At 44.4% G+C, this 27,295-nt stretch overlaps 1 protein-coding gene across 1 annotated transcript in view; it reads left to right on the top strand.

Moving 5' to 3' along the window:
- The window catches only part of LOC141083074 (uncharacterized), a 57,131-nt gene extending 30,141 nt beyond the window's left edge, over positions 1 to 26,990 (top strand). The window contains exon 4 of the mRNA XM_073567245.1: positions 23,791 to 26,990. Within this exon, the coding sequence (XP_073423346.1) occupies positions 23,791 to 24,158 (368 nt within the window). The 3' untranslated portion in view covers positions 24,159 to 26,990. The remainder of the gene's footprint in view (positions 1 to 23,790) is intronic.
- The last annotated feature ends 305 nt before the right edge of the window (positions 26,991 to 27,295 follow it).

Genomic DNA, 27,295 nt, shown 5'->3' with positions numbered 1-27,295 from the left:
TTGTTCTACTCTGCACCTGTGTCTGTGCGAGTAGTATGGATAAAAACGTATTGTTTTTCTCTGCACCCGTGTCTGAGAGTAGAGTGCCTAAGGACCACTTTAAAACATGAGGAGAGCATCAAATAGAGGACATGGACAGGGCCATGGTGGTGCTAGTACAGCTGCTGGTGGTTTAACTGCTGCAGAGATAGGACATGGTCAATATGTGCCTGCTACATACGCAAAACGCATTTTCCCCTGGTGACACAGGAAACAGGATGTTTGTGTCATTTTGTAGGGTCGAGTACCACTACATGAATGGTGAGGACAGAGCATTCAGTTCCTTTACATTAACTTCCACCTGGTACTGTGCAGAAAGTGCACAGTTAGCACCTGAGGACCATGGTTATCAATCTTACAGCTTACTTTCTTGCAAATCAGCTAAGCAGCCTGAACCTCAAGTGATGCAGTAGCCTCTTCTGGTTTTTGATGAGTCCGCTGGTTGGGGTTCCACGGGCCATCCTCCTGGGCCTGCCCCAGAAGTGATAAACACATCAAGTATGACATGGACACATGGTTTTGAATTATTGCTCAATATCCCATACTTTCCATGTGTCCATTAGGATTACGACACCTATCATCACTAACTCATAGAACCACAAACAAGAAAAAGATGATCAAAAGGCCATATTTTTATGAAAACACCATACAAATTTTATTTTTAGAAAATTGCTTTCTTTAAAAATTACATAAAATAAATAGGGGAAAGTAGGAAGATTGAACAATACGCCTGTAGAGTGTATGCGTATGCCCGAGAACCAACATCAGGCTATTGTGCCTATTTTCTTGTTTGCGGTTCTATCCCAGAAGTGGCAGAGATTGAGTGTACTGATGCCCAACCACTTGTTACGTTGAAGAATGAGTACATGGGAGGGCTAGTGCACACAGTGAGTGGACCACCGCAGCACAACTCAGAGGAGGGTAAAACACTGTTGCCAACTGCGGCGTCTTTCTGTAGTGTGCAGACCGGCAAGGAGAGCAGGGGTGAGGAGTGGGTGGAACATGATGTGGGAGATGATGAGGTCCTAGACCTCACATGAAGCGAAGGCCATCATAGTGACATGTGCAGTTTGGAAGAAGAGAAGGTGGTCAAGCTGCCACATCAGCACAGCAAGAGAGGAAGCAGGGTGCAAAAGCACAGTGGACGGTACCTTGTCAGTACATCAGCTGCTACTTTCCACCATGCCAAGGAAAAGAGCAAACCAATGCAAGCTCAAAGGAGCTCCCTCTTCTCTGTTGTGAACACTTTTGACCTGACATCTGAGTTTGGGCTCCCTCTGGTGGTTGCTGCGGGTAATGGAGCTGGTCGGGTTGACAGAAGTCAATCACCTGAAGAGGATGATTGGAGGTCAGGTGTTAGAGACTGGGAAAATTTAAGTCAGCAAGCTTCTCTCAGTTGTTGCTGGTGATTTGGTTTTCTTCCTGTGCATTTTGAAGTCCGCTTGCCCCCTGCTTGGTCCTGCATCGTTCAGATAAGTTATGTATTTGCTGGAAGCGTTTTGCATTTGATCCAGTTTTTGCCTTTTTCTACTTTCTGCTTTGCTGTGTGGGTTCAGCATTGTTCCCTGCTGGGACCAGTGCTGGACCCCGTTCCATATGCCACAGCTTATGTCAGTCTGTTCAGTATTGCTAGTCCCCTGTTATATCAGTATCTTTTGTTTTGCTTCCAGTTCACACCAGAATTCTGATCTAGTGGGGGAGAGGTCATGTGGCCTCAGTGTTTTTGCATATCAGACATGTTGGATTTTTCTTAGGTTTTTGTTGCATGATTGCAGTCCTGTCCTGTCCTGTTCTATCTAGACAGTTTGAGCCCCATCATTTGCTTGCTCTATTTTCTGCCTGTGTTTGTGCTTCATCTTGTCTCACCGGCAATATATGTTTGGGGGCTGTCTATTCCTTTGGGTTCTACTCCGGAGCAGTTTAGCTTTCCCCTTTCTTGCTTTAGGCTTAGTTAACTCTTTGGCTGTGCCGAGGCATCTAGGGCATTGTAGATACGTCCCACGGCTAATTCTAGTTGTGCTGTTAGTTTTAGGGATCTGCAATCTGCTTAGTTACCAACCTTTCTGGTTTTCTGGTTGCCTAGCTTATTTTCTGGCTATCCTCCACGGTGACCTAATCATAACAGAATCACCAGCCTCAACTGTAGATTCTAGGGTACTCTAAAGAAGGGAAAAATTGTAAAAAAAAAAAAAAAAGTGTCAGAATTTTTTATATATTTTTTCCTCTTTTTCTCTGGGGGCCATAAGAGGATTTTTTCTTTAATGGAGGCAAAGCAATTGTCCGATCATGTTGAGCAGCTCGCTGCTGAAGTTCGGGGAATTTCTGCATATCTCACTCAATCGTCTGTTGTAGAACCAAAAATCCCTGTTCCTGATGTATTTTCTGGGGATCGGTCTAATTTTTGAACTTTAAGAATAATTGTAAACTGTTTTTTTGCCTTGAAACCTAATTCCTCGGGTAACTCGGTGCAGCAGGTTAAAATTGTCATCTCCCTGTTGCGCGGCGACCCTCAGGACTGGGCTTTTTCTCCGATACCTGGGGATCCTATTCTGGCTAATGTGGATGCGTTTTTTCAAGCTCTGGGAATGTTGCATGATGAACCTAATGTTATTGATCAAGCTGAGAAATCTTTATTGGCATTGAGCCAGGGTCAGAAAGCGGCTTTTAGTTATATTGTCAAAAAATCCGAAAGTGGGCGGTCCTTACTAAATGGAACGATGACGCCCTAGCAGCTCTTTTTCGGAAAGGTCTGGCAGAAACCGTAAAATATGTTATGGTGGGATTTCCTGTCCCTTCTGGTCTTAACGACTCTATATCATTAGCCATTCAAATTGATCGAACGTTTACGTGAACGTAAAACTATGCAAGAGGCGGTGTTGCCTTTTGAACAAACTTCTGAGCCCATGCAATGTGATAGGGTTTTGTCTAGGGCACAACGTTAAGAGATTAGAAGGCGTACTAAGTTTTGATTCTTTTGTGGGGACGCCTCTCATACTATTTCTGTCTGCCCTAAGCGGGAAAAACGTTTTGCTCACTCATTTGCTGTTGGCAGTGTACAGCCTAAATTCCTTTTGGCGGTTTCCTTGATCTGTTCCTTATCTTTATTTTCTGCTAAGGCTTTTGTTGATTCAGGAGCAGCCCTGAACCTGATGGATTTTGACTTTGCCAAACGTTGTGGTTTTCCCATGGTACCCCTGCGGACTCCTATTCCTTTAAGGGGTATTGATGCTACCCCTTTGGCGGAGAATAAACCCCAGTTTTGGACCCAGGTGTTAATGTGGGTAGCCCCGGACCACCAAGAGAATTGTACATTTTCAGTTTTGCATAATTTACATGACATTATTGTACTGGGTTTTCCTTGGTTGCAGACCCATAATCCTGTTCTGGATTGGAAATCTGTGTCTGTGGTAAGTTGGGGTTGTCAATGTGTTCTTAGTGACACTCCTGTTTTCTCCCCCTCTCCCTTGTTTCATGATGTTCCTGACTATTTGGCTGATTTTTCTGATGTATTTATTGAGAGTAAGTCAGCATCTTTGCCTCCTCATAGGAGTTATGATTGCGCGATTGAGTTAGTGCCCGGTTGTAAATTTCCCAAGGGTCGGCTTTTCAACTTATCTGTACCTGAACATGATGCTATGCAATCTTATATCATGGAGTCATTGGAGAAGGGGCATATCAGACCGTCCTCTCAACCTTTAGGTGCTGGGTTTTTTTTGTGGCCAAGAAAGATGGCTCATTAAGGCCTTGTATTCACTATCATCTCCTTAATAAAATCACTGTTAAATATATCCGTTACCCCGATTTCTGATTTATTTTCCAGAGTGAAAGATGCTAGGTGGTTTACCAAGCTTTACCTTAGAGGGGCGTATAATCTTATTCGCATCAAGCACAGTGATGAATGGAAGACGGCGTTTAATACTCCTGAGGGACATTTTGAGTACCTAGTGATGCCTTTTGAGCTCACTAACACCCCTTTTGTCTTCCAATATTTCATGAACGATATTTTCCGGGACTTTGTGGATACGTTTTTGATAGTTTATTTCGACGATATTTTGATTTTTTTCCAGTGATTGGGATTCTCATGCGGAACATGTTCGAACTGTGTTCCGGATTTTTAGAGAAAATGCTCTATATATTAAGGGATCGAAATGTCTCTTTGGCGTACAAAAGATTTCATTTTTGGGATTAATTTTGTCCCCGTCTGCTATTGAATTGGACCTGGCCAAGGTTCAGGCCATTTATGATTGGGTTCAGCCCACTTCTTTGAAGGCTCTCCAGAAGTTTTTGTGTTTTGTTAATTTCTACCGTAAACTCATAAGTAATTTTTCTGGTATTGTTAAAAACCACTGACGGATTTGACCAAAAAGGGCGCTGATGTGGTGAATTGGTCTCCAGAGGCAGTCTCGGCATTTCAGGAGCTTAAAGGGAATCTGTCACCTACCCTTTGGCGGGCGATGAAAACGAGGTCGGTCCGGTCCGATGGGCAGTGTTCCCGATGTGTGCCGCCTCCCCATCCTTGCCCGCCGTCCGCAGGTTATTGCTAAATTGGAGTAGGTGTATGCCATTTTTTGCGCGTGCGCTAAGCATTCATAGCCCCGGAAGTATTTTGCTGTGTTCCGGGGCTTAGTTAACCGGCGCATGCGCAGTCTGGCTTTTCGGCTTTGCCCGCAGTTGGGCAAAGCATACTGCGCGTGCGCTAGCTATGAATGCTTAAATGGCGTACACCTACTCCAATTCTGCAGTAACCTGTGGACGGCGGGCAAGGATGGGGAGGCGGCACACATCGGGAACACCGCCCATCAGACCGGACCGACCTCGTTTTCATCGCCCGCCAAAGGGTAGGTGACAGATTCCCTTTAAGCGGAGATTCACTGCTGCTCCTGTCTGACGGCAACCTGATGTTGAACTCCCATTTCAGGTGGAGATAGATGCTTCTGAGATTGGTGCAGGAGCCGTTTTGTCTCAGAGATCCGGTAACCTCTAAGATGAATCCCTGTGCCTTCTTTTCTCGAAAATTTTCCCCATCTGAACGTAACTATGATGTGGGGAATCAGGAATTGTTGGCTCTGAATTGGGCATTTGAAGAGTGGAGACATTGGTTGGAGGGAGCCAGACATCAAGTTGTGGTCCTCACCGACCACAAAAACTTGATCTATCTCGAATCAGCCAAGCGATTGAATCCTAGACAGGCTAGGTGGGCCTTGTTTTTCATGCATTTTAATTTTGTGGTCTCCTTTCTTCCGGGCACTAAGAATGTTAAGGAGGATGCCCTCTCTAGGAGTTTTTTGTGGATTCTCTTGATTCTCTTGATGTGACCGAGCCTACTACCATTCTAAATAAGGGTGTGGTTCTTTCTGCCATTTCACCCGATTTGAGACTTGCCCTGGAGGAATTTCAGGAGGAGAAACCTGAACGATGCCCTATGGGGAATTTGTATGTCCCTGACCAGAGGAGGAGAAGAGTAATGTCTGAAATTCATTGCTCCACGTTAGCTGGTCATCCTGGTATTTTTGGTACTAGAGATTTGGTGGGTCGGTCCATTTGATGGCTTGCTTTATCTCGTGATGTCAGGAATTTTGTGCAGTCCTGTGGGACTTGTTCTTGGTCCAAACCCTTTTCTCGTTCTAGTGGTTTGTTAATGCCCCTGCCGGTGCCCAGGAGGCCATGGACCCATATCTCAATGGATTTTATTTCTGACCTCCCTGTCTCTCAGAGAACGACGGTTATCTGGGTGATCTGTGATAGATTTTCTAAGATGGTCCATCTTGTTCTACTCCTGAAGTTGCCATCTTCTTCTGAGTTGGTGCCCTTGTTTTTACAACAGGTGGTTTGTTTGCATGGTATTCCTGAGAACATTGTGTCTGACAGAGGAGTACAGTTTGATTCCAGATTTTGGAGAACTTTTTGTTCAAAACTGGAAATTCAGTTGTCTTTCTCCTCTGCATTTCATCCTCAGACAAATGGTCAGACTGAGTGAACAAACCAGACTTTGGAAACCTATTTGAGATGTTTTATATCTGCTGATCAAGATGACTGGGTCTCATTTTTGCCCTTGGCTGAATTTGCTCTAAATAATAGGGCTAGTTCTGCCACTTTGATGTCTCCTTTTTTCTGCAACTTTGCGTTTCATCCTCGATTTTCTTCAGGGCAGGTGGTGGCTTCGGCCTGTCCAGGTGTGGATTCTGTGGTAGAGAGAATGCAGCAGATTTGGGATCAAGTAGTGGATAAGTTGTCTCACTCTCAGGAGAAGGCCTAACGGTTTTCCAACCTGCATAGGACCCCGGTTTAAAGTAGGTGACATGGTTTGGTTGTCCTCAAAAAATATTCCTATGAAAGTTGCGTCTCCAAAATTCAAGCCAAGGTTCATTGGACTTTATAAGATTTTGGAAATCTTTAATCCCATTTCTTTCCGTTTGGCTCTTCCAGGAACGTTTAATATTCACAACGTTTTTCATAAATCTTTGCTGAAAAGGTTTGTGGAGCCAGTAGTTCCCATGGCTGCACCCCCAGATCCTGTTACTGGTTAAGGGTAATCTGGAGTATGAGGTAGAGAAGGCATTGGATTCTCGTCTGGCTAGATGGAGACTCCAGTACTTGGGCAAGTGGAAAGGTTATGGTCAGGAGGATAATTCTTGGGTGTTTGCTGCTTACACTCATGCCAAGAGATCGGTTCGCGCCTTCCACCGGGCCCATCCTGATCGGCCTGGTGGCTTGGATGAGGGTTCGGTGACCCCTCCTCAAGGAGGGGGTACTGTTGTGAACACTTTTGACCTGACATCTGAGTTTGGTTTCCCTCTAGTGGTTGCTGCGGGTAATGGAGCTGGTCGGGTTGACAGAAATCAATCACCTGAAGAGGATGATTGGAGGTCAGGTGTTACAGACTGGGAAGATTTAAGTCAGCAAGCTTCCCTCAATTGCTGCTGGTGATTTGGTTTTCTCCCTGTGCATTTTGAAGTCTGCTTGCCCCCAACTTGGTCCTGCATCGTTCAGATAAGTTATTTGTTTGCTGGAAGCGTTTTGCATTTGATCCAGTTTTTGCCTTTCTCTGCTTTCTGCTTTGCTGTGTGGGTTCAACATTGTTCCCTGCTGGGACCAGTGCTGGATCCTGTTCCATATGCCACAGCTTATGTCAGTCTGTTCAGTATTGCTAGTCCCCTGTTATATCAGTATCTTTTGTTTTGCTTCTAGTTCACACCAGAATTCTGATCTAGTGGGGAGAGGTCGTGTGGCCTCAGTGTTTTTGCATATCAGACGTGTTGGATTTTTCGTAGGGTTTTTTTGCATGATTGCAGACAGTATCTTTCCTGTCCTGTTCTATCTAGACAGTTTGAGCCCCATCATTTGCTTGCTCTATTTTCTGCCTGTGTTTGTGCTTCATCTTGTCTCACTGGCAATATATGTTTGGGGGCTGTCTATTCCTTTGGGGTTCTACTCCGGGACAGTTTAGCTTTCCCCTTTCTTGCTTTAGGCTTAGTTAACTCTTTGGCTGTGCCGAGGCATCTAGGGCATCGTAGGTACATCCCACGGCTAATTCTAGTTGTGTTGTTAGTTTTAGGGGTCTGCAATCCGCTTAGTTACCAACCTTTCTGGTTTTCTGGTTGCCTAGCTTATTCCCCGGCTATCCTCCTCGATGACCTAATGATAACACTTCTCCCACTCTTGACACACTGATAGCAACACCACAGAAGAAATGCTAGTCTAAGGGGGTCAGATTCCTTGTAGGAATGCTCGGACCTGACACCAATAATGTGGTGGTGCACAATCTTTCTTGAAAAACTCAGGGAACGTGCCATCTTCAGTCCATAAAGAGGGCAACAGATCATCATATAGCAATTTCAGATGTCCAGTGTCATTGAGGTTTCCTTTGATGAAGAATGGCCCCACTTTCTTTGTACCCCATATACCACACCATGCCATCAATTATGGGTTAGTTACCACAATCTCATTTAGGCTGAGGTCACACTATAAAGAAATACGGATGAGTGAGAGGTGTAAAAACCACGCATTTAATCTATCATTCGCGTGTGCTGTCTGACAAGTGTGAACTGAATCATACGTAGCAAGATTTTTTCATGGTATTTAATCTATCATCTGTGTACTGTCTGACAAGTGTAAACTGAATCATATGTAGCAAGATTTTTTCATGGTATTTAATCCATCATCCGTGTGTGCTGTCTGAGAAGTGTGAACTGAATCATATGTAGCAAGATGTTTTCATGGTATTTAATCCATCACTCCTGTGGTGGTTCTTTCTTTTTTTTGTGGTTTCTGCTTTAAAGTGTTCAAAGCTATTTATTTTTTTCTTTCTTTCACTGTTTTATGGCCTTGTTCAGCATTGGTTGTTTACCCTGCATAGTAATGCCTGCTCTGGCCTTGTGCTAATTGGTTAATTACTGATTGGGGCAATTTGGTGGCTGATGCTAGCAGACATTTCATTTCATATATATTTAGCTCAGGATGGGATAGCACGCATGCGGGATCACGGTGCAACAGATATTAAGTGCAACAGGATAAAGTGCTTGGCAGTTAGACAATAGCAGTTGGACAGGGCAGGAGACAGGTAAGGTGCATAAGTTTTTCATACCAACATGCTTCTTGGTCAGTTGCACTACATTATGCATTGAACATATCAATCTGCTGCTTATTTGTTTTAACTTCTGCTTTCTCACAACTCGCCCGCCCTTTAACACATTCTGTGCACTCTCTCCATATCCACCCCTCCCTTCTCCTCTCTCCCAGGTATAACTCTGAGGCTTTACTGACAATTCTTACCCACTCCAAACCATCTAATACCTCCATGCAGCACTCAAAACGTTCATACAAATTATCCCACCACCTGCTCTTTCTGTTTTTTCTCCTTTTACTAGTTGCAGGCGACATCTCCCCCAACCCTGGTCCTCCCTCCACCAGCATACATTACTCTCCTCCAGCTGCATATAGAAACCCTGCGAATCTCATTAACATTCAGTGCATGCCTTCTCCTATCGCTTTCCAATGTGCATTCTGGAATGCACGGTCTGTGTGTAACAAACTAACTTACATTCATGATTTTTTCCTCTCTAGTTCCCTTAACCTTCTTGCTATCAAAGAAACTTGGATCCAGCACTCAGACACCACTGCTCCTGCCGCTCTCTCATTTGGTGGGCTGAAATTTTCACATACCCCCAGACCTGAGAACAGACAGGATGGAGGTGTTGGTTTGCTCCTTTCATCACAATATGCTTTCCAGGTCATCCCCCCGGTTCCCTCACTTACATTTCCTTCCTTTGGAGTCCACGCCGTCAGACTCTTTAAGCCCTTCTCTTTACGAGTGGCGATTGTTTATCGCCCTCCAGGCTCCTCTCGCCAGTTTCTAGACCACTTCGCCACCTGGCTTACTCACTTTCTATCCTGTGACATCCTCTCCTTCATCATGGAAGATTGTAACATCCCCATCAATGATCCCCTCTCCCAATCTGCCTCTCATCTTCTTTCTCTAACGTCTTCATTCGGCCTCTCACAGTTTACTAATTCTCCTACACATGAGGACGGGAATACTCTGGACCTGGTTTTCTCCCGTCCCGGCTCACTGCACGACTTTACTAACTCCCCTCTCCCGCTCTTGGACCACAACCTTCTTTACTTCTGTGTCAAGAATTGTCTCCTCACCCGGGACACCCCCACTTACCACACTTATCGGAATACAAGTACCATTAATACCCAGCAGCTTATGGACAATCTCCACACATCTTTAGCCCCCATCTCCTCCCTCTCCTGTCCAGACTTAGCTTTGTCACACTTCAATAATACAATGAAGAATGCCCTAGATGAAGCAGCACCTTCTACACACAGAAAGACCCAACAAAGACAACGGCAGCCCTGACACCCAATGCAAACACGCTTTCTTCAGCACTGCTCAAGGTGTGAAAGAGCGGCAGTGGAGAAAATCTCTCTTAACAGAAGACTTCATCCACTATAAGTTCATGCTCAAAACTTATAACTCTGCCCTTCATCTGGCCAAACAATCCTACTTCTCCACCCTCATCAACAAACCAAAACGACTCTTTGAAACCTTAAACTCCCTCCTGAAACCTAAAGTACAGGCCCCCATCACCAACCTCAGCAGATTTGGGTTCTTGTATCATCTCTATGCTGATGACGCCCAATTATACACTTCTTCCCCTGACATCACCCCTACCCTAATTCAAAATACCAAGGATTGTCTGTCTGCTGTCTCTAACATCATGTCCTCCCTCTATCTGAAACTAAATCTCTCCAAAACTGAACTTCTTGTGTTTTTCCCCTCTACTAACCTCACTCTACCTAACATCGAAATAACCCTGGAGGGTTCAACCATAACTCCCAAGCAGCATGCCCGTTGTCTTGGGGTCATATTCGACACCGAACTTTCCTTTACTCCCTATGTCCGATCACTCACTTGCTCTTGTCACCTGCATCTTAAAAACATCTCCAGAATCTGACCTTTTATCACCTTTGAAACTGCTAAGACTCTTACTGTCGCTCTTATTCATTCTCGTCTGGACTACTGCAATTCTCTTCTGATCGGTCTCCCTCTTAACAAACTTTCTCCTCTCCAATCCATCTTGAATGCGACAGCCAGGGCCATATTTTTGTCCAGCCGCTTCACCGATGCCTCCATCTTGTGCCAGTCATTACAAAGGCTACCTACTCGCTACAGGGTCTAGTATAAACTCATCTCTCTCACCCACAAAGCTCTCCACAGTTCTGCACCGCCTTATATCTCCTCTCTCATCTCTGTCTATCGCCCTACACGTGCCCTCTGTTCTACAAAAGACTAACATCCCTCGTAATCTGAACCTCGCACCTCCATCTCCAAGACTTCTCTTGTGCTGCGCCAGCTCTCTGGAATGCACTTCCCCAGACGATCAGACTGATACCTAGCCCCGACCTATTCAAGCGCGCTTTGAAAACCCATCTCTTCAAACAAGCCTACCACATCAACTACTCAGTAAACTAACTTTGCCCTGTTCCCTCCTTCCAAATATTATTCTGAATCTGCACCCTACTATTTCTCTGTCTCCACACCCTCCATGCACACGATAACTGCCCTTGATACTTGACTATTACCACAGTACCAATACTTTTGTCCACCCTCTTTTTTATGTTTGGTGTGGAATTATATCCAATTTGGCTTTAGGACAATTCTTTTTGTGTTTTTCATTTAAGACAAATTAAATGAAGATAATAATACCAAAGAATTTGTGTTTGCAATCATTTTACGGAAGAAACTGAGTATTATCTGACAGAATTGCAGGGGTGTCAATACTTTTGGCCACAACTGTATATATGTTATGTGGCATGGCTAAGGGTTGTATAGCTGATGGGAGGTATGTGTCTCGGAGATGGCTTGTCTCTGTAATGTAGTGTAAGCCCTATTTAACCCCTTTCTGTCATGTGACGTACTATCCCGTCCATGTGCCCTGGGACTTAATTCCCAGGGACGGGATAGTATGTCACAGCGATCAGCGGCGCCCACGTGGTGAGCGCTGCTGATCACGGCCGGGTGTCAGCTGATTATCACAGCTGACACCCGGCACAATGTGTCAGGGGCGGTCACGGACCGCCCCGACACGTTAACCCCTTGCACACCGCAATCAAACACGATCGCAGTGTACCAGGGGTTAAAGGGAAGCATCAGCAGGGAGGGGGCTCACTCCGTGCTTCCCTGAGCCCCACACAGCAGCGCAATGTGCAGCGCTGCTGCGGGGGGCTCCATCCCTGCAGGTCCCCGAATCCAAGTTGGCAATGGCCTTCAGGGAGCTGGCTTCCTCATGCCTGCAGTGCCAGTGATCTGTGATGTGATAGATCAGTGATCTGTCACATGACAGGTATGTCCCCCCTGGGACAATGTAATAAAGTTTAAAAAAAAAAAGTGTAAAAATAATTTTAAAAAAATCGCTAAATAAATTAAAAAAAAAATATATTCCCTAATAAATACATTTTTTGGAAATAAAAAAAAACAATAAAAATACACATATTTGGTATCGTCGCGTCCGTAACGACCCGCCCTATCACTGTCCCATTATTTAACCCCTTAAGCGAACCCCTTAAAAAATAAAAATAAAAAACAAAGCAAAAAATAATGATTTATTATCAAACCGCCGAATAAAAAGTGCAATAACGCATGATCAAAATGACGCATATAAATATCCATGGTACCGCTGAAAATGTCATCTTGTCCTGCAAAAATGAGCTGCCATACAGCATCTTCAGCAAAAAAATAAAAAAGTTATAGCTCGCAGAATAAAGCAATGCAAAAATAATTATTTTTTATATAAAATTGTTTTCATTGCATAAAAGCGCCAAAACATAAAAAACGACCTAAATGAGGTATCGCTGTAACCGTACTGACCCGAAGAATAAAAGTGCTATATCAATTTTACCGCAGGCGGAACAGTGTAAACGCACCCCCCAAAAGAAATTCATGAAACGCTGGTTTTTGTTCATTCTGAGTCCCAAAAATCGGAATAAAAAGCGATCAAAAGATGTCACGTGCCCGAAAATGATGTTAATAAAAACGCCAACTCGTCCCGCAAAAAATAAGACCTCACATGACTCTGTGCGTCAAAATATTGAAAAATTATAGCTCTCAATATGTGGTGATGCAAAAACTATTTTTACTATAAAAAGCGTCTTTTAGCGTGCGACAGCTGCCAAAAATAAAAACCCGCTATAAATAGTAAATCAAACCCCTCATTATCACCCCCTTAGTTAGGGAAAAATAATAAAATTAAAAGAAAATGTATTTATTTCCATTTTCCCATTAGGGTTAGGGCTAGGGTTAGGGCTAGGGTTATGGCTAGAGTTAGGGCTGAGATTAGGGTTAGGGGTGTGCTGGGGTTAGGGTTGGAGTTATAATTGGGGGTTTCCACTGTTTGGGCACATCAGGTTCTCTCCAAATGCAACATGGCGTCTGATCTCAATTCCAGCCAATTCTGCATTGAAAAAGTCAAATGGTGCTCATTCCCTTCCAAGCTCTGCCATGAGCCCAAACAGTGTTTTACCCCCACATATAGGGTATCAGCCTACTCAGGACAAATTACAAAACAACTTTTGGGGTCCAATTTCTCGTTTTTTCTGTAGAAAATAAAAAATTGGGGGCAAAAATGTGGAAAAAAATGATTTTTTTATTTTGACGCCCTGGCGTTATAAACTTCTGTGAAGCACTTGGGGGTTCAAAGTGCTCACCACACATCTAGATAAGTTCCGGGGGGTCTAGTTTCCAAAACGGGGTCACTTGTGGGGAGTTTCAATAGTTTAGGTACATCAGGGGCTCTCCAAACACACATGACACCCGCAGACCATTCCATCAAAGTCTGCATTCCAAAACGTCACTACTTCCCTTCCGAGCCCCGACGCGTGCCCATACAATAGTTTTCTCCCACATATGGGATATCAGTGTACTCAGGACAAATTGCACAACAACTTTTGGGGTCCAATTTCTCCTATTACCCTTGGGAAAATAAAAAAATTGGGGACTAAATGATCATGTTTGTGGAAAAAAATATGATTTTTTTATTTTCATGCCCAGGCATTATAAACTTCTGTGAAGCCCTTGGGGGTTCAAAATGCTCACCACACATCTAGATAAGTTCCTTAGGAGGTCTAGTTTACAAAATGATGTCATTTGTGTGGGGGTTTCCACTGTTTAGGTAAATTAGGGGCTCTCCAAAGGCAACATGACACCCGCAGAGCATTCCATCAAAGTCTGCATTCCAAAACGTCACTACATCCCTTCCGAGCCCCGATGTGTGCCCATAAAGTAGTTTTCTCCCACATATGAGGTATCAGCGTACTCAGGACAAATTGGACAACAACTTTTGAGGTCCAATTTCTCCTGGTACCCTTGGGAAAATAAAAAAAGGTGACTGAAAGATCATGTTTGTGGAAAAAATACTATTTTTTTTATTTTCACGCCCGGGCGTTATAAACTTCTGTGAAGCACTGGGGGGTTCAAAGTGCTCACTACACATCTAGATAAGTTTCTTAGGGGGTCTAGTTTCCAAAATGGGGTCACTTGTGGGGGCTTTCCACTGTTTAGGTACATCAGGGGCTTTCCAAACGCGACATGGTGTCCGATCTCAATTCCAGCCAAAAACGTCAAATGGCGCTGCTTCCCTTCCAGGCTCTGCCATGCCCCCAATTAGTGGTTTACCCCCACATGTGGGGTATCAGCATACTCAAGGCAAATTGCACAATATCTTTTAGGGTCCTGTTACCCTTGGGAAAATAAAAATTGGGGGTATAAAGATCATTTTTGTGGAAAAAATATGATTTTTTAATTTTACCGCTGTACGTTATAAACTTCTGTGAAGCCCTTGTGGGTTTAAAGTCTATCTAGATAAGTTCCTCGGGGGGTCTAGTTTCCAAAATGGGGTCACTTGTGGGAGGTTTCCACTGTTTAGGTACATCAGGGGCTCACCAAACATGACATGGCGTCCGATCTGAATTCCAGCCAATTTTGCATTGAAAAAGTCAAACGGCGCTCCTTCCCTTCTGAGCTCTGCCATGCGCCGAAACAGTGGTTCCCCCCCACATATCAGGTATCAGCATACTCAGGACAAACTGCACAATAACTTTTGCAGTCCAATTTCTCCTGTTACCCTTGATAAGATAAAAAAATTGAACCTGAAGTATTTTTTTTGTGAAAAAAAGTTAAATGTTCATTTTTTCTTAAATATTCAAAAAATTCCTGTGAAGCACCTGAAGGGTTAATAAACTTCTTGAATGTGGTTTTGAGCACCTTAAGGGGTGCAGTATTTAGAATGGTGTCAATTTTGGGTATTTTCTATCATATAGGCCCCTCAAAGTGGCTTCAAATGTGATGTGGTCCGTAAAAATAAAATGGTGTTGCAAAAATGAGAAATCGCTGGTCAATTTTTAACCCTTATAACTTCCTAACAAAAAAAAATTTTGGTTCCAAAATTGTGCTGATGTAAAGTAAACATGTGGGAAATGTTACTTATTAAGTTTTTTGTGTGCCGTATCTCTGTGATTTAAGGGCATAAAGATTCAAAGTTGGAAAATTGCAACATTTTCAAAATTTTTGCCAAATTTCCATTTTTTTCACAAATAAACGCAAGTTATTTGAATGAAATTTTACCACTAACATGATGTACAATATGTCACGAGAAAACTATGTCAGAATCACCGGGATCCATCGAAGCGTTTCAGAGTTATTACCTCATAAAGGGACAGTGTTCAGAATTGTAAAAATTGTCCCGATCATGAACGTACAAACCACCCTTGGGGGTTAAGGGGTTAATATCACAATATTACTAATGTTTTACAAGGACCTGTGGTGAGGTCACAATCATGTGACCAGTCAGCTGCTGGGTTTGTGGGTGTAGCTATACCCTTATAATGTAGCCTGCTCCTGAACCAGGTAGTTGTATGTGGGGAGGACTATGCCTATTTGCTGAGGCTCCAGGTCTGAGTCTGAAGCAACGGATATTTGTGTTCTTTTTTGCCTAAGCTAAAGGCTGTTTCTTTGGTGATATGCTGCTTTATGGGTTTATGACGCAAATAAACCTAATGAACTTTGAAAGAACCTGCCTCATGATTGTCTCCCGCTGCACCTGAGTGAGTAGAATCCCTACAATTGGTGTTAGACGTGCGGGCAGCGATCCCTGCAGAGACTTGAAGACAGCTGCTGCATGTCCTGGGTAAAGTTTTCAGCGAGGCAGCAAGCACTATCTGGAATAATGGAGGACCTGCTGAAACACCTGGTCCAGGCCCAGGCACAGCAACAGGAGACCAACAGGTTGTTGTTACAGCAAATCCAGCAGAGCCAGCAGGAGCAACGGCAGCAGTTCCAGCAGAGCCAGCAGGAGCAATGGCAGCTGATGCAGCTTCTGGCAACCGCCATCCAGGAGGGCAGGATGAGCGCCTCAACCCCAGGTCTGGCTGATGACACCCATGTCAGGAAGGCGGTAAGACACGCATTACAAAAAATGACCCCTGAGGATGATGTTGAGGCCTTCCTGACAGTGTTTGAGAGGGTGGCTGAGAGGGAAAAACTTCAGCCAGAGCAGTGGGCAGAAGTACTGGCCCCATACCTGATGGGGGGCCCCAGAAGGAGTACTATGATTTGACTTTGCAAGATGCCAAGGAGTATCCCAAACTAAAAGCCGAGATTCTCGCACATTTGGGGGTGACAATGACTGTCAGGGCACGGTGAGTTCACCGCTGGGCGTATCACCGGGACAAACCACCTCACTCCCAAATGTTCGACCTGTTGCACCTGGTCCAGAAATGGCTGCAGCCTGAGTCTTCTATGCCTGCGCACATGGTAGAGCGAGTGGTGATGGATCGGTTTGTGCATTCCCTGCCGAGACCGCTACACACTTGGATTGCCCAGGGTGATCCCAAAATGCCGATGAATTGGTCGGGTTGGTCGAGAGGTACCAGGGGATGGAAGGTTCCTTGGGGAAGCAGCCCATTCTGTATTGGGGATCCCAGCAGGGGGCGGCATCCCAAAAAGGGGTGGGGCGTCCAAGGTCAAAAGGGGGCGGGGGAGGCAGTGCCCAAGGTCCCCACAGGTGATATAATTTGTTGGAGATGCCAGGGGCCAGGACCTATAGCTGCCCATTGTCCCCAGACCACCGAGCGGATGGACTGCAGCATGGGACACCATAGTTCGTACTATGCATACCCAGCCTGCAGTGTGAACTCTCCGCCCAACTAGGGGCCTCAGGCCTGTCCCGTGAAGGTGAACGGTCGAGCAGCAATGGCGCTTCTGGACTCCGAGAGCTTGGTGACCCTTGTAAGGGCCGCTTTTCCTCTCAACCTTCTCCCGGGTAAAAAGATCGGCGTTCGGTGCATTCATGGTGATGCAAAGGACTATCCTATGGCCAGGGTGAACTTTGAAACGGCGCATGGCACCGAGTCGCATGAAGTTGGCTTTGTTCGGGACTTGTTGCATCCTATAATTATAAGCCGGGATTTCTGTCTGTTTTCGGATCTGTGGGGTAAGGGTTCTGAGTTTGCTAGCAACAGCAGGGAACCAATGCACCCTAATAAGGTATCGCAACTTCCAGAGGCAGACGGGTTTCCTTTATGTGTCCTTGTAGGGACTGAGGAGGAACGGTCCCCTGTATCTGACATTCCGGAGATAGGGGTGGCTGGTGAGAATTTTGGGACTGCCCAACATAGGGACCCAACGCTGAGAGAAGCCTTCAACAATGTCACCATCCTTAATGGGGTTGCACAAGAGCCGGGAGCAGACACCAGGTTCCCCTATTTTATGATGAGTGGAGACTTGTCATACCGGGTCACGAAAATAAGGGAGGAGTTTGTAGAGCAGTTATTAGTACCAGGCCCCTATAGACGGAAAGTGTTGGACATGGCCCATTCACACATCTTGGGGGACACCTGGGGTGTAAAAAACGCAGGAATGGGTTGGCAGAGGTTCTATTGGCCTGGCTGTCACCGAGAAATAGTAAACTATTGCAGGTCCTGTCCCACATGTCAGTTAACTGCCCCCACCCCTCATTTCCGGTGCCATAGCCCATTATTGAGGTGTCATTTGAGAGAATTGCCATGGACTTGGTCGGTCCCTTAGTTAAGTCAGCCCAAGGCCATCAGCATATATTAGTCATCCTGAACTATGCCAAACGCTACCCTGAGGCAATTCCCCTGAGAAACTTGTCCACGAAGAGTATAGCTCACGAACTGGTCCATGTGTTTTCCCGGACGGGTTTGCCGAAGGAGATCCTGACAGACCAGGGGACACCTTTTATGAGCAAGGTGATGAGGCAGTTGTGCAGGGTTCTGCAAATATCCCAGCTGAGGACCTCATTGAATCATTCGCAGTCAGATGGCCTTGTTGAAAGATTTAACAAGACACTGAAGAGCATGATAAGAAAATCCATAGAAAAACATGGTAGAGACTGGGATTGTCTCTTATCGTATCTACTGTTTTCTATTCGTGAAGTTCCCCAGGCCTCCACAGGGTTCTCGCCCTTCGAATTGTTGTATGGCCGACATCCGCGAGGTCTCCTAGATATAGCCAAGGAAACCTGGGAAGTTGAAGTCACACCCCACAGAAGCATTATTGAGCATGTGGCACTGATGCAGCAGAGTATTGCAATGGTGATGCCCATCGTAAAGGAACAACTCCGCCAGGCACAAGAAGCCGAGGCCAGGGTCTACAACCGGACAGCCAGAGTGAGGCAGTTCAACCCAGGAGTTCTCATGCTGGTTCCGACCGTAGAGAGCAAGTTCTTGGCCAAATGGCAAGGGCCATATGAGGTCGTGGAGAAGCTTGGGGAGGTAAACTATAAGATCCACCAACCCGGAAGACGGAAACCATACCAGGTTTACCATGTCAACCTCATCAAGCCGTGGCAAGATAGAGAGCCAGCGGTAACTCCATGCTTGCTGGGCAACCTAGAAGGTGAGGTTTGAGCAGTTACCATAGCGGAGACGCTATCGAAGGCCCAGAAACAGCAGTGCCGAGAGTTACTCCAGAGAAACAGGGACCTGTTTTCAGAATTGCCGGGTGCACGAAGGTCGTGGAGCAAAAAGTTCTGACCGAACCACGTGTACGGGTGAACGTGAAGCCTTATCGAATTCCTGAGGCCCGTTGAGAAGTAATCTCCAAGGAGGTGCAGTGTATGTTGAAGCTTGGGGTCATTGAGGAATCCAAGAGCGGCTGGTCGAGCCCAATTGTCCTCGTCCCAAAACCGGATGGTGAATGGAGGTTCTGCAATGACTACCGGAAGCTGAATGAGGTCTCCAAGTTCGATGCATATCCCGTGCCACGCGCTGATGAGCTCACCGAAAGACTTGGACCTGCCAGGTGCATCACCACCTTGGATTTGACCAAGGGATATTGGCAGATCCTCATGGCACAGGAAGCCAAGAAGACTGCATTTTCTTCACCAGACTGGTGCTTCTAGTATGTCCGGATGCCGTTTGGCTTGCAGGGAGCTACGGCAACCTTCCAGAGGGCTACGGATAGAATCCTTGTGCCTCATATGCTATACGCTGCCGCATACCTGGATGATATCGCCTTCTTTAACCCGGACTGGGAGACTCACCTGGAAAAGGTCCAAGCATTGTTTGATGCTCTAAGGGAGGCGGGATTTACAATAAACCCGAAGAAGTGTGTCGTGGGTAAAGAAGAAGCCAAGTACCTCGGATATGTAGTGGGGCGTGGCGAGATCAAACCCCAAATCAATAAAGTGGAGGCAATTCAAACATGGCCGAGACCGCTGTCCAAAAAGCAAGTTAAAGCCTTCCTGGGGATCGTGGGATATTACAGAAGGTTCATCCCAAACTTCGCCACGATGGCTGCACCTCTGACTGATCTTCTAAAAGGGACAAAATCAGTAATGGTCAGATGGTCCGAAGAGGCAGATTCAGCCTTCCAAGAAATGAAAGGAGCTCTATGTAAGCAACCCATTCTGGTGGCCCTGAACTTTAAACGAGAGTTTATCCTTCAGACAGATGCCTCAGATGTCGGGATAGGAGCAGTCCTTTCCCAGGAGATATGTGGGGAGGAGCATCCTGTCCTCTACCTGAGTAGGAAGCTATCTTCTTGTGAGAGAAATTACTCAGTTGTAGAGGAGTGTTTGGCCATAAAATGGGTAGTGGATACCTTACGGTACTACCTGGTGGGACGAAAGTTTAGGTTAATATCCAACCATGCCCCACTCAGATGGATGAGGGAAACAAAGGGTAAGAATGCTAGGGTCACCCGCTGGTTCTTAGCCCTGCAAGACTTCAGCTTCCATGTAGAGCATAGGGCCGGGAAGCTACATGGGAATGCCGATGCCCTCTCAAGAATCCCTTGCCTGGTAGGTGAAAGTGCCAAGCCCCACAACTTTAGGCAGAGGGGGAGGTATGTGGCATGACTAAGGGTTGTATAGTTGATGGGAGGTATGTGTCTCGGAGACTGCTTGTCTCTGTAATGTAGTGTAAGCCCTATTTAATATCACAATATTAATAATGTTTTGCAAGGACCTGTGGTGAGGTCACAATCACGTGACCAGTCAGCTGCTGGATTTGTGGGTGTGGCTATACCCTTATAATGTAGCCTGCTCCTGAACCAGGTAGTTGTATGTGGGGAGGACTACGCCTCCCGTGTGTGCTGAGGCTCCAGGTCTGAGTCTGAAGCAACAGACATTTGTGTTCTTTTTTGCCTAAGCTAAAGGCTGTTTCTTTGGTGACATGCTGCTTTATGGGTTTATGACGCAAATAAACCTCATGAACTTTGAAAGAACCTGCCTCATGATTGTCTCCTGCTGCACCTGAGCAAGTAGAATCCCTACAATATATATATGTATATATATTTATATTTATATTTCATACAGTTCTACATAGCAGAGTAGCCGCAAAATCAATTGCCGGCTTCTGTAAAATCCTTCCTCAACCCGACATGAAATGACACATGGTTCACATACAGTAAACCATTTCATTTCATGTTTTTTTTCATATGTCTTTCACTAGTAATTAGATGATGGTTTGTGTGTACAATTTGGGAGGTGTAGGTGTTAATTTAAGGGGTTAATTCGATGTAAAAAATTGCGTGGGCTCCCGCGGTAATTTGTCAACCAGAGGGGTAAAGCAGGTGAGTGAGGGCAGATTTTAATAGCCTTGAGAGAGACCATTGCTTTTGCCCCCCCCCGGCTAAAAAAATCTGCCCCCAGACTTATCCTTTCTATTCCCATTGCCCTGTAGCGGTGGCTAATGGATTAATATTAATGGGTTAATGTCATCTTGCAATTGGAAGGTGACATTCAGCCGTTTAATAATGGAGAGATGTCAATTAGACAGTTATTCATTATTAACCCTAGACTATTAAAGGGTTTAAAAAAACACAAACAGACATTAATTAAAAATTATTTTAATGAAATAAAGACACCTAGTTTTTGACAAGATTTATTGCTCTGGTAATCCATAACTAAGAAAAACTGTGCGTCTTTATTTCACAGAAATTCCATCAATGTGAAATAAAGACGCACAGTTTTTCAGCTATATCGGTGAGTGCTGCATATTTCTTCTTTTTTCGCTTCTTATTGAAATATTCATGTTTTTTCATGCATCTCCATTTTTTGACTGAATTATATGCCGCAATACTTCAGATAAATAGCTCCGTCTGGTAATGTGGTGATTTGTGTGCCCTAGTATGCTGTTCATCTGTGTGCTCTTTGCTGGGATAATCCATAAATAAACCATCGACATGTAACAAAAAGAAAACAAAAAAGCAACCATATCCTTACCTCTCTGCTGCTTAGTCAGGTCCCTCGCTGCTATCCATCAGAAAAGGTTAAGTGGTTTACACAGGGATCGGTGCTTATGCGACCAGCCCCATGTAAACCACTGCCAGAATGAATTATTTCATCTCTGCGCAGCCTCCCTGGCTGCCCTGAGATGAACTAATTACCGTGGGAAAGTTTCTGCATTTTTTCCCACGTTCATTAGTTCACCTCAGGTCAGCCAGGGGACTCTGCGCAGCCTCAGTGACGTCAGCGGGAGTCCTTGGCTGACCTGAGGTGAACTGATGAGCGTGGGAAAAAAGTCAGAAACTTCCCAAGCTAATTAGTTCATCTCCAGGCAGCCAGTGAGGCTGTGCAGAGCTGAACTAATTAATTCTGAAGTAGTGACTAGCCACAGATTTTCAATGATGATCGAATCGGGGGACTGTGAGGGCCATTGAAAAACCTCTAGCTATCGCCTTTTGAGGTAGTCTATTGTGGATTTTGATGTGTGTGATCATTATCCATTTGTAGAAGCCATCCTGTTTTCAAATTCAGCTTTTTTACACATGGTGTTATGTTTGCATCAAGAATTTGTTGAAATTTCATTGACTCCATTCTTCCCTCTACCTGTGAAATGTTCCCTGTGCCATTGTCTGCAACACAACTCCAAAGCATGATTGATCCATCCCCATGCTTTAATGGTTGGAGAGATGTTCTTTTCCTGAAATTCTATGCAATTTTTTCTCTGCACATACCTTTGATCATTGCGACCAAAGAGTTTTATTTTAACTTCAACGATTCACAGGACTTGTTTCTAAAATGCATTGGGCTTGTTTAGATGTTCTTTTGCATACATCTGATGCTAAATTTTATGGTGAGGGTGCAGGAGAGGTTTTCTTCTTATGACTCTTCCATGAAGGCCATATTTGATAAGGTGTCTCTGAACAGTAGAACAATTAACACAACTCCAGAATCTGCTAAATCTTTCTGAAGGTCTTTTGCAGTCAAGTGGGGGTTCTGATATGCCTTTCTAGCAATGCTACAAGCAGCTCTCTCTGAAATTCTGCTTGGCCTTCCAGACCTTATCTTGACCTCCACTGTTCCTGTAAACTGCTATTTCTGAATTACATATTGAACTGAGGAAAGGACAACTTGAAAACGCTTTGCTATCTTCTTATAGCCTTCTCCTGCTTTGTGGGCCTCCACCATTTTCATTTTCAGAATGCTAGGCAGCTGCTTAAAAGAACCCATGGTGGCTGTTTTTTCGCACAAGGTTAGAGGAGGCTATGTGTTTCTAAACCTGTGGAATCTGCATCAGCTGGCCTTTCCTAACATTGAGGGTGAACAAGCCATATCCCTTACAGGCTAATTAAGGTCTGAAACCTTGGTCAAAGTTATCTGAGCACACAAAACTCCAAAGGTGCCCAAACTTTAGCATCGGACCATTTTTCTTTTTGTAATTTTTAAAATGTGAAAAAATTACAATGTGTATTACTTTTTAGCCTAAAATACAAAACAAATGTGTCATCTTTAACTTTAGGCCTTTTAGAGATCATTTTATCTTCAACTTGCTTAACTGTTCACAATAACAGTAATTTTGACCAGGGGTGCCTAAACTTTTGCATGCCACTGTATAAAGTCAGAATATACATATCACGAATTGGTAAGTTATTACACTAGTTGCCAAATGGAATGGTGAGTTCAATCATGGTATTAAAATAAGCATATCAAAGGAAACAGAGATATTTTAGCGGCTGTAGGACTTGGCAGTCACATGGTCACGGGGCGGGCGGCCGCGCGCACACACGCACTGCTTCCACACAGCCAAATAAAGCCTGGTCATGTAACAGACACATGACCAGGTCCTGATAGGTTAAAAAGGTCCTTTTTGGAAGCATACTGTTTTTGCACAGCCAATTAAAGCTCAGTCATGTGATAGACACATGACCAGGTCTTGTTAGGATAAAAAGATCCTTTTTGGAAGCAATAAATCTCCCCTTGAGAAAGCAAGGTGAACAACACAGTGAAACGGGCGTTGGGGTGTACTATATATCTGTGGTGGTCTTCAGTACTTGGTAAGGGAATGTGCAGCGATATCTGTATATGTTATTTATTCAATTATTTATGTCAGATATTGCTAAAATATCTCTGTTTCCTCTGATATACTTGGTTTCTCCTTTCTTAATATGCTGTTTTTGGAGTTTTTTTAGAGCGCCAAGTCTATGTTCTTGGCTATAGCTTTACTATGAGTCTGGGTTTGTGTTTAATCATTCTAATGGGAGCATCAAAGATCTGTTTAGTGCAACACTTGGCAGTCTCTGGAGCTTCCCTCAAAAATGAATGCAGTGGAAGTGAGCGTGCTCGACCTCTGCTCCATTCAACCAGCACTCTTCAGAGCCTTGCTTTTTTCTATCACTGGGAGCTATAGCAGTCAGACTCCCAGCTACCGAAAAATTATCCTGTATCTCATAGATAACTTTAAAAATTGAGTACACCCCTTTAATCCCCGGTTTTATTTTTGCAGGTGTATATCCCACAGTCGTTCTTACCAACAAACTGAGTACACCTTACAGTCACTTGGTAAGCAAGTTTAAGGAGACTGGTGTGGAACAGATCCACGCTATTGAGAATTACACCATAAGTGACAACTTGAAGACGCGAGGGAGATGCAACGACCTGCAAGAAATCATTGAAAACGCGCTGAGAGATGCAAAATTCCGCATGGAACAGAAGAGAAACCCAATCAAAGAAAGGATAGACAGAAAGAAATTTGTCCTGAAATTTGCATATCAATTTACAGTCAAAGAGAAAGAGAAAGAGGCTGCAGAAAAAGAAAATGCTAGACTGAAAGAAAAAGCTAAGAAAATGTGGTTTACGAGGTTTCCAGAATAATTTCTGGCCATTGCCTTCTTCAGTCTGACATTCCCCTAATTGTGATACAAACACTTTTATCTGATTGTGGTTTCATCAGCTATATATATAGCGCATGTCATATAGAGCTTGTGATATGGTATAGAAGATCTATTAGTGTATTTTACCATCATCTGTTACTACTGGGGAGGACAGGAAAAATGGCCGTCGCTCTAAGGTCTAAGGCGACAAACCGTGGGTACGGAAAGTATTCAGACCTCTTTAAATTTTTCACTCTGTTTCATTGCAGCCATTTGTGTTATGATTCGGTCACCGAGGAGGATTACCAGGAAATTAGCTAAGCAACCAGGAAACCAGAAAGGTTGGCAACTTAGCGGATTGCAGACCCCTAAACCTACCAACACAACTAGCATTAGCCGTGGGACGTGCCTACGATGCCCTAGACGCCTCGGCACAGCCAAAGAGTTAACTAATCCTAAAGCAAGAAAGGGGAAAGCTAAACTGCCCCAGAGTAGAACCCCCAAAGGAATAGATAGCCCCCAAACATATATTGTCGGTGAGACAAGATGATGCACAAACGCAGGCAGAAAATAGAGTCTAGATAGGACAGGACAGAAACTATACTGTCTGCAATCACGCAAAAACCCTAAAAAATCCAACACATCTGATACACAAAAACACTGAGGCCACACGACCTCTCCCCCGCTAGACCAGCGTTCTGGTGTGACCTGGAAGTAAAGCAAAAATACTAATATAACAGGGGATTAGCAATACTGAACAGAATGCCATAAGCTGTGACATATGAGTGGGGTTCAGCACAAATCCCAGCAGGGAATAATGTTGAACCCACACAGCAAAGCAGAAAGCAGAGAAAGGCAAAAACTATAACAAATGCAAAAGATTCAGCAAGCAACTTATCTGAATGATGCAAGACCAAGGATGGGAAAAAGCAGACTTCACAATGCACAGGAAGACAAACAAATCAAAAGCAGCAACTGAAGGAAACTTGCTCACTTAAATCCTCCCAGTCTGTAACCCCTGACTTCCAATCATCGTCTTCAGTTGATAGACTTCTGTCAATACGACCAGCTCCACTACCCGCTGTAATCACCAGAGGGAGCCCCGACTCAGAAGTCAGATCAAGAGAGTTCACAACACATTTGGTAAATTCAAAACCGTTCATTTTTTTCTCATTAATATACACTCTGCACCCCATCTTGATGGAAAACAAAACAAAACTAGAAATTTTTGCACATTTATTAAAAAAGAAAAACTGAAATATCACATGGTCATAAGTTTTCAGACCCTTTGCTCAGACACTCATCTTTAAGTCACATGCTGTCTGTTTCCTTTTCTTTGTGATCCTCCTTGAGATGGTTCTACTCCTTCATTGGAGTCCAGCTGTGTTTAATTAAACTGATAGTACTTGATTTGGAAAGGCACACACCCGTCTATATAAGACCTCACAGCTCACATTGCATGTCAGACCAAATGAGAATCATGAGGTCAAAGGAACTGGCCAAGGAGCTCAGAGACAGAATTGTGGCAAGGCACAGATCTGGCTTAGGTTACAAAATAATTTCTGCAGTACTCAAGGTTCTTAAGAGCACAGTGGCCTCTATAATCCTGAAATGGAAGAAGTTTGGGACCACCAGAAGTTTATCTAGACCTTGCCGTCCAGCTAAACTGAGCAATCGTGGGAGTAGAGCCTTGGTGAGAGAAGTAAATAAGAACCCCAAGATCACGGTGGCTGAGCTCAAGAGATGCAGTAGGGAGATGGGAGAAAGTTCCACAAAGTCAACTATCACTGCAGCCCTACATCAGTCAAGCCTTTAAGGCAGAGTGATGTGACGGAAGCCTCTCCTCAGTGCAAGACATATGAAAGCCCACATAGAGTTTGCTAAAAACACATGAAGGACTCCCAGACTATGAGAAATAAGATTCTCTGGTCTGATGAGACAAAGATAGACCTTTTTGGTGATAATTCTAAGGGGTATGTGTGGAGATAACCAGGCACTGCTCATCACCTGTCCAATAAAATCCCAACAGTGAAAAATGGTGGTGGTGGCAGCATCATACTATGGTGGTGTTTTTCAGCTGCAGGGACAGGACGACTGGTAGCCATTGAAGGAAACATGAATGCGGCCAAGTACAGAGATATCCTGAATGAAAACCTCTTCCAGAGTGCCCTGGACCTTAGACTTGGCCAAAGATTCACCTTCCAACAAGACATTGGCCTTAAGCACACAGCTAAGCACACAGTGGCTTCAGAAAAACTCTGCAACCATTCTTGACTGGCCAAGCCGGAGCCCTGACCTAAACCCAGTTGAGCATCTGTGGAGAGACCTGAAAATGGCTGTCCACAACGTTCACCATCCAACCTGATGGAACTGGAGAGTATCTGCAAGGAAGAATGGCAGAGGATCCCCAAATCCAGGTGTGAAAAACTTTTGGCATCATTCCCAAGAAGACTCATGGCTGTACTAGCTCAAAAGGGTGCTTCTACTCAATACTGAGCAAAGGGTCTGAATACTTATGACCATGTGATATTTCAGTTTTTATTTTTTAATTTGTTTTTATTGAAAATACTATAATACAACATTATCACAAATGTACAACACAGGTCAAAGTAACATAAATGTGTAATTATGCAACCATTGCAGTATAAACAAAGAGCTTCGGTCTTAACCCTCTCCCACCCAGGGCCCTCCCCCCACCTTTATTTGACTGGTTCAACTGTGACTCGCTAACTGTGTCGCTTCCCAAGCCTGCCAATCCCTGGTGAACTTCTGTAGGGCGTTATTTTTGTGGGCTAGCATTTTTTCAAAAATAAACGTGGTATTAACTGCTTGAGCTATGGCCTCTTTCTTAGGAATAACATCTTTTTTCCACTGTTTAGCTAATAGAAGTCTTGTCGTTAACACAATATGAGCCGTTACCACTCTAGAGCACGGGGAGAATGCATGTATGTTTAAGAGGAGGAGCGCCACCTCGGGAGACGGCTGGACGATCTGTCCCACTACAAGTGAAATAAGTCTAAAGGCGTGATCCCACAAAGAAGTTATAAGTGGACAATCCCAAAATATATGATATAAGGACCCCACCTGATTACAGTTTCGCCAACATAGGTGTGAGGTGTTGGGAAACATGGAATGAAG

Source organism: Dendrobates tinctorius, unplaced genomic scaffold (genome assembly GCF_039654945.1).
Source record: "Dendrobates tinctorius isolate UK_male_01 unplaced genomic scaffold, ASM3965494v1 ptg000019l, whole genome shotgun sequence".
Lineage (NCBI taxonomy): Eukaryota > Metazoa > Chordata > Amphibia > Anura > Dendrobatidae > Dendrobates > Dendrobates tinctorius.
This window is presented reverse-complemented; position numbering and strand designations above follow the sequence as displayed.